This window comes from Tamandua tetradactyla, chromosome 2, assembly GCF_023851605.1.
Source record: "Tamandua tetradactyla isolate mTamTet1 chromosome 2, mTamTet1.pri, whole genome shotgun sequence".
Lineage (NCBI taxonomy): Eukaryota > Metazoa > Chordata > Mammalia > Pilosa > Myrmecophagidae > Tamandua > Tamandua tetradactyla.
The window spans coordinates 70,770,508-70,781,672 of NC_135328.1; the positions used below are offsets into that span (position 1 = coordinate 70,770,508).

Genomic DNA, 11,165 nt, shown 5'->3' on the forward strand with positions numbered 1-11,165 from the left:
CAGCATTTTATAACATTTCTTGATGAATTTCAATTAGCTTAATATGTTAGATTTATAGATTAACTTTGACAGTTAAACAGTTAACAGGTTTACTTGGTAATTTTTCCTTTAAAGTTATACAAGAAAATGTAGAGTCTATGTAAACTCTATGAATAAGTGTGTTCAATATCCTAGTCATTCAAGAAACATTTGCATTACACACACACACACACACACACACACACAAGCAGGACATTTAAGTCCAGGAGCTCACATCCTATCTGCAGATCCATTTGCACAAGAAATGTTAACACAAAGATCTCAGTATCAGATGACAGGTGTTATTTTTCAATGCTTAGAAGACAGTCAAAGCACCTTGACTTGAGGAGCTCTATGACAGATTTTGGAAATGGTGGGACATAAACTATGTCTTAATAAGTTCTTTGCAATCCAGATCAATAGAAAAAAGAAAGAATTAAAAGTGCTAGACAATCAAACCTCAAGGGCAGAATTGCTTGAGGATCTTGAGTATGGGGGGGTGAGCAGACCAACAGAGGAATAATGGAAGATAAGCATGGAAACACCCAGAGCATCCAGATTATGGACAGCCTTAAGTGCCAGACTAAGGAGTTTAAAGTTGTTACATAACTGAACTTCATCAAAGTTACTTTTCAAAATTTATTTGGTGAGATACTATAGGATGTTTTAAGAAGAGAGGCAATGGAAAGAAATTGGATATAGGATGACATACCCCAGTTCAAAGGTACCATAACTTACCCGGACACATGGCTCACTTGAGAAGAAATCGGGTACATTACAGGGAAATAAGAGTCAAATGAGCATAACAATAAAAGAATCTTAGAAATTAACTGTAAACTGGAAACAAATTTACTAGTTCACGTGCATGTGTTACTTCACTTAATGTGAATCAGGATGGATTTTAGTCCTATTACTGGAGTTTTTACAAGCAGAATAAAATTCAAATAGAGAGAAAGCCACAGAGGGAGTGGCCAGAAACTGAAAGTCAACAGAATCTGGTAAAGAAGGGAAATACTACGAGTAGCCACCATGTACACTGCCAGGTGTTGGTATAGCCAAGGACCAAGGACCACTGGCAGCCAGTCTTTGGGAAGAAAGCATCAACTAGATGATGCCCTGATTTGAGCTTCTCCTAGTCTCCAAACAGTAAGCCAATAAATCTCCATTGTTTAATCCAACCCACTGAATGTTGTTTGCTTTAGCGAGGATGAAACTAAAGCAGACCCCTTAATTACCAAAAAACGAACAAACAAAAATCAGGAAAAATCACAGAGCTAAGTATTCTGGATGATTTCATTGCATTTTTTTTCTTTTACTCCAAAACTCAAAAAACATAGGAAACAATCTTTGGCCTTAAAGTTTCTTAAATACAAATAAATGATCCATTAGAGTTGTATTTTTTTTATTTGTAAAACTTGTAAGTTTATTACAGGAGAATTGTTACCTTTTTCCCTCGAATAAAAGCAGCTTGAACGACAATGAGTATAAATGGAAGGAGAGAGTGATCTATGTCCTTTGAGACTTCTTTCTATATAACAACGACATTTTTTGTTCAGAAACTTCCATTCCATTTGGGGTGATGGAAAAGTTTTGGTAACAGATGGTGGTGATGTGGCACATTGTGAGTATAAGTAACAATACTGAATTATATATTTCAATATGGCTAAAAGGGGACATACATGTTACTAGAATAAAAATTAAAAACAAAACATAAGACGGAACACAGTGATTCCTAATGTAAACCATGGACTATAGTTAACAGTACAATTATAATAATCTTTTATCAATTATAACATACGACATGAATGTAAGGTGTTAATAATGGGGTGGAGTGGTTAAGTGTATATGGTGTATTTTCTACATAATTTTTCTTTAAACCTACAACTTCTTTAATAAAAAAATGTGGAAAGAGAAAAAAAATAGAAGCTCCCATTCTTAAAAGGAAAGAGCTATTTTGTTTTCTCTGAGTTTATTTTTCTAGATTATTTTCTTTCTAGAAATAAATAATATATTATTTCTAGGTTATTATAGCCCCTTATTTCTTCTAAAATTGTTTCGTAATTTCCCCTCAGATTTTTCCTATTTTATTTTCATATACATGTTATATTATTTGGCCAATAATATTTTGTTAAGTAGGCCACTAACAAATCATAGTGGGTAGAAGCTCTTTTACTAAACTTTTTGCTACCCTCCTTAGAAATAAATGTAATGTTCATCTTCAGTTATACAATTCTTGACTTATTCTAAGTAATTTAAAATGTAAGTACAATATTTTAGCAGTGATTTTTTTAGTTCCTCCATTGTACCAAATCTTCTTTCAATTTAGAAATTACACCCATTGCCTCTGTCTCCCATTCAGGAAGCCTGGCAGAATTTCCATCAACCATAAGGCATTTTACTCACTGCCATGCACAGATAACCCTCATGACTATTCTTAACAGATTTTTATTGGAATTTTTTTTTCTTGAGTTTTCCTTTAACACTTTCTCCCTCCTTCCCACTTTCCCTCCTATTTTCTTTCTAAAATCTGCCTGTCTTACAGCAGTATTATCAATAGATTGTGAGTTTTGAGTGGATATATTTAACAACAGTTTAGCTACTTTAAAAAGATATTAAACTTCCAGATGCCTGCCCATGCAAAAAAAATATATATATTAAACCAATTTGCTTAACAAATTGGCAATGTTACTCAATCTTCTACTTTTTCAGGTTTACCTGCTTTAAATCACATTTCACATTACTTCATTAATTTATAAAGATAAGGGAGAGGTGTCTGAATTGGGTGGCAGGCCAGTTTGAATATATTGTGTCCCCCAGAAAAGCTAAGTTTTTAAATTTTCATTAAATATTGCTGGGTGGAATCTTCATTGTTTCTATGGAGCTGTGACCCATCCAATTCTGGATGCTTAACTTTTGATTGCATGGGTTCCATGGTGATGTGTCTCCACCCATTCAATGTGGGGTTGCTTACTGGAGCCCTTTAAGAAGGAATAATTTTGAAAAAAGCTTCAGAAACAACAAACCCCTCAGCCAGAGACCTTTGGAGATAAAAAAGGAAAATACCGCCCCCCCCCGCCCCCCCACACACACTGGGGAGCTGCATGAAACAAGAAGCCAGGAGAGAAAACTAGTCAACATTCCCATGTGCCTTCCTAGCTGAGAAAGACAGAATGTCATTGGCCCTTTCTTTGGAGTTAAGGTAACCTCTTGCTGGTGTCTTAATTTGGACATTTCAAGGCCTTAAAACTGTAAACTTGCAACTTAATAAGTTCCCTTCTTAAAAGCCTTTCCATTTCTGGTATATTGCATTCCAGCAGCTTTAACAAACTAAAACAGATAAGGTGTATAAAGGACAAGAGAGGTCTTCTCATACAACCAGGCCATGTTCTTTAGGAAACCCATTATGACTTGCTTCAGTGGTTAATTACAGATATTTAAAAGATATTCTATAACGCAAAGAGAACAGGTTTAATCTGTGAAGCAATAAAATGAGAGTTCTAGTAGATCTGCAAATGTAGGGGTGAGAGAGGGCAGCAGCCAACAACAAAAATAACAGGAGTACTCAATTCATAACACAGGGGATGACATTCTTTTTTAAACAGCTTTTCTCAAGCTCGCTTGGCTTATCTATCTTCTTGTCCTACAGGCCCCCAAAATTCAACAGGTGTTAAAGAGAGAATTCATCCACTTCCTTTTAACACCAGCATTTTGTCTCTTGTTCTTTATATAAACTATGGGTAAAACCATATTTTTGGCTCAGTAGTCCATAGAGAAGTCAGTGCAGGACTGCAATTTCTTTTTTTTCTTTTTTACATGGGCAGGCACCAGGAATTGGACCCGGGTCCTCTGGCATGGCAGGCAAGCAGTCTTACCTGCTGAGCCACCGTGGCCCACCCACCATTTGTTTTTAACGGAGCATATTAAAACTGATATGATTTTTCAGGGAACTAAATTTATTCTTTATCTTTTGAAATTCGAAAACTACATCTTTCTTTTTCATTAAATGAATTGGTAGTTATAATTTAGAATACACTGTTTTTGTTGTGTTTGGTTATTATTTGACAAAATAATATGTAGAAAAGTAGCTATTTTTCCCCTAATTTTTATTTGGAATATTCAATGAGAACCTCAATCTGTTCACCAAAGTTCTCATATGCTCTTCTTATTCATTTACTTGCTTCAGTGCCTTGAGTTCACTGTACATAAGAATTATCTGGGACCTTATTAAAAATGTAGATCCTTGTCTCCACCTTTCTCCTCCCAAGAGATTCTAGTGACAGCACCTAATCTATAATTTACTTCGCAATAATTTCCTTTCTAGGGGGCTGAGTTCCTTAAAAACAAGGAATGTGATCGATTCATTCAGTGAGTTTTATCCACCTCCCCCAGAAATTGTGGAACCTGACTATGCTGTTTCTTCAGTGAATGGGGATTTTGAGTTTAATAGGTTTTGAGTACTGGTCTGAAATAGCCTAACTGTAACCTTATTTCTATAGTGTTCCAAACACTTTTACAAAATAATCTTAGGCTCTTCACGAATTGGACGTTTCCTTTATACTTTTGAGAGGTACCTGTTCCCACTTGAAGACCTCATAGCAGGTGCTGGACTCAGATCTGTTGAACGCTTTATTAAGCATAGGAATGTTAAAACCACTAGGTTTTAAATGAGGTAATTACAGTTTTCCAAAGTGTCCCATAATTTAGACTTTTATTATTTCTAGTTATTTCGAGATTGCCTTGCAAAGAGCAAGGTAACCACTGGTGGTTACGCCAGAAGACTGGGCGAGGCCGGCTGGTTCCTGCAGTGCCCAGGCCTGCACGGAAGCGCCTTGGCAGAACCCGGCTCTGAAGATACACGCTTTTCCTGGAGCGGCTGGAGGGCTGAGCAGCAAAGCACTCCCCGGGGGCACTGCGCGTGAGCCAGGCCGGCAATCGCAGGCCCGGAGGGCAGCTCCACCACAGGAGACGAGACACGCGTCAGCCTGGGCAAATTCCCGGCCTCCTCTGGCCCCAGGCCAGCAGCCACCGCCCGCCACCTCCTCTACTCCTCCGCCATCGCCCCGGCCGCCCTGCCGGGCCCCACACTCGCCCGCGCCTGGGTTCGCGGCCCTCTGCCCACGGCGCTGGCGGCGCGGTCCGGTCGGGACCCATGTGGCGCATGCGTGGTGCTGCCACCAGGCGCGGGAGCTGTGGAGGTGGGGACGGTGGCGGGGACAGCCGCGGGCAGGGCCGCACCGGCCGAGCTCGCAGGAGCGGCGGCGGGGGCTGGCGAGGCCGTGCGGGCGGCGCCCGACAGCAGCTGGAGGAGCGGTTCGCAGATCTGGCAGCAAGCCACCTGGAGGCCATCCGCGCGCGGGACGAGCGGGACCGGCAGAACGCGCGGCTCCGTGAAGAGAATGCCCGGCTGCGGCTCGAGAACCGGCGGCTGAAGCGTGAGAACCGTAGCCTCTTCCGCCAGGCTCTGCAGTTTCCGGGCGAGGGTAGCGCCGTGGCGCCCGCGCAGGAGGCCGAAGCGACCCCGGGCCTCGAGGCGGCGGGCACTAACCGGAGGGCGAGAGGCGGAAGTCCCGAGGACGAGCCTGGCAGCCCCAGGGCCCTGAGAGCCCGGCTTGAGAAGCTGGAGGACATGTACCGCCGGGCCTTGTTGCAGCTGCACCTGGAGCAGCGGGGGCCGGACCCGCGTGGGGACAAAGAGGGGCCATCACTGCGGGAGCCTGAAGCAGGCCTTCGAGCCCCGGACCTGGAGCCCCCGGAGCCCTGGCTGTAGCCAGAGGCCGCAGCCAGAGAAAGGCGGGGCTTCTTGCTGGTACCGCCTCCCCGCGTCCCGACGCACCCCGCCGGCGCACGTCCTGGGCAGCTCTGCGCGCACGGAAACTTTGGATGGCTCAACTCTCCCCCTTCTTCCCGGGACACCCGACACCTGAGAGGCGCTAAGCTTTGGGCTGGGCTTAGGTTGAGAATTCTGGAAGGGCCCCTTGGAGTCCCGACAGATGCAGAGCACCTGCCTCTTGCCCCTCCAGATTTCAGAGGACAAAGGCCTGAGGGGCAGATTTTTAAAAACAGCAAAAACTGGGTGCCATTCTGCACCTCCTGATGCCTGAATTCTTGGGTGTTTTGAGAACCTGTTACGTTGTTTTCTATGTTTTGTTGTTTTGAGGAATGTCATGTATTTTGAGTTTTTGAGTTTGTTCATTCTTCAGTCTTCTAAAACCTGCAGCCATTATCTGGCCAACATTTTAAGTATTTGTTTTTATAAATCGGTATTACTTGAGTTTCCTATTAAATACCACCTTTTATAAAGAAGGTAATATTCCTGACTTTAGAACCCAACTCGTTTCTGTTCTGGCTCCAGTCCTTATACATCTAATATATATTAATTTGTATACCTCTGAGACTTTCTGAAATATCTGCCAATAGCTGATCCCTGGATTTGATGAATAAATCCAGAACATTAAAAATAACCAGAAAGCTTCCCATGACTGTTATTTGACGTGTGTTGAATTTTTATGTTTCTTTAAGAGATATACGTGTGTATATATCTTATATTTTTTAATATCTGATTTTTGTTACCGTTTGTGTGTTACTGGTTTCTTTTCGCTTTATATGACAGATTATTTTAAATAATGGAAATATTAGGGACTCTAAACATTTTTCATTATTTTTATCCCATTTTAGGCAATTTTGAGAACTTAGTGCATAGCTAGTTTGCCTTATTTTGACTGATGTTTATGAACTTTTAAGAAATTATCTATTGTATGTCAAAAACCCCAAGATGATTTAACGATCTCAATTGTGATTACAGTGGTGGAAAACAAATATGTTTCTTTTTTTTTTAATTATTTTTGCCATCTCACTTTTTAAATTTTTTTTTTATTTTTATTTTTTTTTACATGGGCAGGCACCGGGAAGTGAACCAGGGTCCTCTGGCATGGCAGGCAATCATTCTTGCCTGCTGAGCCACCGTGGCGCAAATGTGTTTAATTTTAACTCCAAATGTTCTAAAGTCATCTTATTGCATTTTGTTAATGAAACTTTTGCCATCTAAATAATGGAAAGGGTACTGTTATGTCTGATAAAAATGATGGACGTAAGTTGTTTAAATGATGGTAACTTCAGGAAAGAAGAAATCAGGAGTAGAATTTTTGTTAGGGGAATTAAATGTACTATTTATGGCATATTCCGAAAGTTTCAAACATATACATTATGTTACAATACATGGTACCAGGGAAAACAGTTTTGTGATTTTTCTAGTCCTGGGATTTGAAGACGCATTTCGCTTAACGATAGTTGACACTTGTGAATATTAAAATCATTCCCTTTGACCAAAAAAATGTGGAAAAAAAAAACCTTGATGACAACAGTAGGCATATGAAAATTATTTCTATCCCCTTTCATTTTATAACAGTGAGAGAAATAAAATATTTTGGAGACAGTGCAATAATCTGTAAAGAATACCAAATTTGGAATTGAAGCATCCAAAAGTGCATTGGCCCCATTTCCACTTAACTGTAACTTAGGGTTTAAATTAGTTAATTTCTGTAAACATTAGTCTTCTCATTGGTAAAATACACACACCATGTACCTCAAAATGTCATAAGAATTAACTGAGATAATGTATGCAATATGCCTGCCTCAAAGTGTTCTATGAGAATTACTGTCCAAAGTATAAGTCTGATAAATATGTATTTAACTTATGAAATTTTCCTTGTTTTCTGTATTTTGCTGTTATATGACTTTACAAGTATTAACAAAGGTATAAATGTTCTGAATGAGTTGTGATTTTTTATTCCTTGTAAGCATATAGGAGAAGTAAAGTCTGACATAATACGGATACAGTGCAAAATGATGTTCAGAAATGTTTGCCAATTGTAGCTAAACTGAGAATATTCAAACAACCAAGCAAAATATTTAGTTTACATAGATCTTACATTTATTTACAGTGTAAGTATGAATGAATGCTAAGTATGTTAAATTTACTGGTGACACATCTTTGATAAAGTCATGAGGTATACACATAAAATATGAGGACAATTTTTTAGCAGAATTTCTAGAAGGTATTAAAAATTCTGAAATCATAATACTCCATAAGATAGTTTAAAGCTAATGCTTGTTTCAACTGTTTTAAAATTTCCCTACTGGTAACTGATAAAGCATCATGCTGTAACATAGAAAATGTTTTGTTATATCAGAGTGTAGCTATTTAAGAAATGGGTAAAATAGATTTTAGAAATGTTTGCTCTAGGATTTAATTTTATCTAAAATAGAATAAAACTACAGAGTACCAAACTTTGTCACAATAACATTTTAATAATTTCAGATTGGTTGTGCAACGAAAAGAAGGCAATTTATAATTGCAATTTATAGAAATTAGAAACAAAAATGTCTCCTCAGCAAACAAGTCATTGAGAAGGGTGGACTTTTTTTTAGTCAGTCATTACTTTTTTGAAGGTTCTTACAAAATATCTTCCTTATCTTTTTCTCTATGAAAAAAATTGAATATGAATCTAGTTAAAACGGTATAAAATGAGTACTTATCTAGATCATGAAACATAATAAACTTGAATATTATAAATATTTGAAGAATAGTTGAAAACATTTTTTTGCCTCGTTTGAATATTCTTAAATGTAAGTGTGCTAATTCATGAATATTTCCTTGATGAACCTAATACCAAATTATTTAACTTTATCACTATATGCTAAGTAACTATTAGCAGGATGATTTTGATACCAGTGCCAAAGACCATTTTTTATTTTGCTAAAAGATACAAATATTCATGAAATTTGTCACAAAATGTTGGAAAACCTTCGTGAATGGCAAGATTGATTTACATTTCTATTTGGTGATTTGTTGATGAATTATATCTTTTACTTTTTTGTTTCCATAAACTGTCTTTTCTAACATCTTATTTTTCTGATATAGATAGTATATGAATATATTTATGCCATAGGAATATTAACAAACATTCCAAACACTTAGATAACATCCAGATGTGAAATTACAGAGATTAATCATGCTCAAATTTCAGATTTTAAGGATTAAGCTTGGTACATCTCAACAATCAGAATAAAATAAACTACATTGTGCTTAATTGGTAAACAGATCTAATAAGCAGATTTTGCTTATTACAAATTTCATTCAAAATGTACTTAGCTGCCAGTATACTCATTGCACATTCCATGATAATTTATTAGTAAGGAAGTCTGTTTTTAAATCTAAACTGTGAGAAATCTGTCATGCTTCATAGAAAGTTAGAGGGAGAATAACCGAGTTTGCTGGTACTTGATCTCTCTCTCTGATAAGCAGTCTAAGCATGGAGTTCTTTGAGGAAGGAAGTTGAGCAACAATCAGTCTCATATTTGGTGTTTTATAACAGTGTTTTCTAATTTTTTCTATTTGCATTGAATTCTGGAAATGTCAGGTAGAAAAATATTCAAATGTGAGAAGAAAAATGATACTATTGAAATGACCAACGCATAGTGTCCTTTTCCATTGGTATATAAAAAAGTCATGTATTGTATATGTGAAAATATTCCCAAAAAGTCGTTTAATTGAAGCTAACTGGTAAGACAGTCTCATTTCTGATAATTGGACAAGTTCTAACTTTTCTTTGTATCATCATTGAATTCTTTCTTAGGGAAATAAAACCCATAATTTTCCCAGAGTAGGACTGATAAATTTTCCTTGGTTGTTCATTTTACAATATCTCCTCACTTTATCTCAGATTCCGTCACTTTAAACATATAACCTCTATGATATTTTAAATTTACAAGGCCTTTCAATAGCTATGATGACAACTCTGTTGCTATAATAAAGAAATCCAACAATTCAGTGGTTATAACAAACAAGATTTTGAATAGTCCTGATTCAGGTGCTTCAGAATGTCAAGTGGCTGTGCTCCATATGATCATTCAGGGTCTCAGATTCCTTTTATCATATTCCCCTGTCTTTTCCTAGGGCATGGTTCCATCTTCATGGTAGAAATGAGTTGCTTTTATATCTAGGTTTCAGGGTATGGGAAAGGGAAAGAGAACCTGGAAGAGACATGTCAGTGCTGAAAGGCCCAGACCTAAAATTGGCATAAATCCCTCTGCTCATATTCCATTGGTGCATGACCAATTTAACTTCAAAGGAAGCTGAGAACTTAGTCAAGCGATATGGTCTTTTGCCTAGGTACAATTCCATTATTATTGAAAAATAAGATTTTGGTGGACAGCCACCTTAATGGAGGCTAGTATCTCCTTGATTTTTAAAAAGAGTTTAGATGTTCTGACAGAGTATTTATGTAATCAACTAAGATACTTTGAAACAAATGTAATGTGATAGCTTTATACATTGAGAAAAATCTGACTTGTATTACTCCTATGCACTGCCCTTATGAGTGCAAAGAGTAAGATGCTGCTTAAAATAAACAAGGAAATATAGCTGCTAAATTTTATATTGGAAAACTTAAAAGATTGAACATGCCATAAAAAGTTTAGTTTTAAAAGTCTACGCTTGGTAAACATTACTCTATTCCATCTGTAAATATAAATGTATAACTTGAGGGAGAAATCGTTTCTGTTCATCTTGGCTATTCAAATTCTATCATTTTAGAGCTAAAAATGACCTTAGAGAATTTTAGCTGTGTCTTTTAGACTTTTTTTTTTACAACAACTTAGCTCTCACAGGAAACCTGTTTATGTTACACCGCAGTGTTACATATATTTAGAATAAACATTTACAGTATATCCTCACAATCTCAGGCACATAGTATTATTCTCTTTTGTTCATTAGGGAGGAAATTGAGGCACAGAGAGGCTAAACAGAGTCAAAAGGTCAAAATGCGAGTAGGTAAGGTAGGAGACAAACACAGGTGATTGACTCTTGAGTCCATACTATTAGACATTATACTACCTTTTAATCAAAATAAATTTCCACAGAATAGTGTTTATTTTTACCACCAACAATAGACCCTATTTTCCTTCAGTTTTCTTCTCTTCTATCTCATTGGAAGGTAGGGTGGCATTAATTGACCCACTAACTGATTTCATGACCCACTAATGAGATGCCAAGCAGGAATTGAAAAACTCTGATCTAGCTCTTATTTTCTCATTTCAGTGATTGAAAAATAGAATCAAGACCACAGAGCTAGTTAATGTTCAATCCG

The 11,165-nt window shown here is 37.6% G+C and overlaps 1 protein-coding gene across 1 annotated transcript; it reads left to right on the forward strand.

Annotated features, from left to right (window-relative positions):
* Window positions 1–5,136: 5,136 nt before the first annotated feature.
* On the forward strand, window positions 5,137–9,681 carry TUSC1 (tumor suppressor candidate 1). The gene has a single exon (XM_077148008.1). It carries the CDS (start codon window positions 5,168–5,170, stop codon window positions 5,783–5,785), a length of 618 nt encoding a protein of 205 aa, XP_077004123.1. The 5' UTR covers window positions 5,137–5,167; the 3' UTR covers window positions 5,786–9,681.
* Window positions 9,682–11,165: the final 1,484 nt, after the last annotated feature.

What these genes read in the sequence shown, in the direction of transcription:
- TUSC1 (XM_077148008.1), top strand. Translation starts at nt 5,168, where the DNA reads ATGTGGCGCATGCGTGGTGCTGCCACCAGGCGCGGGAGCTGTGGAGGT.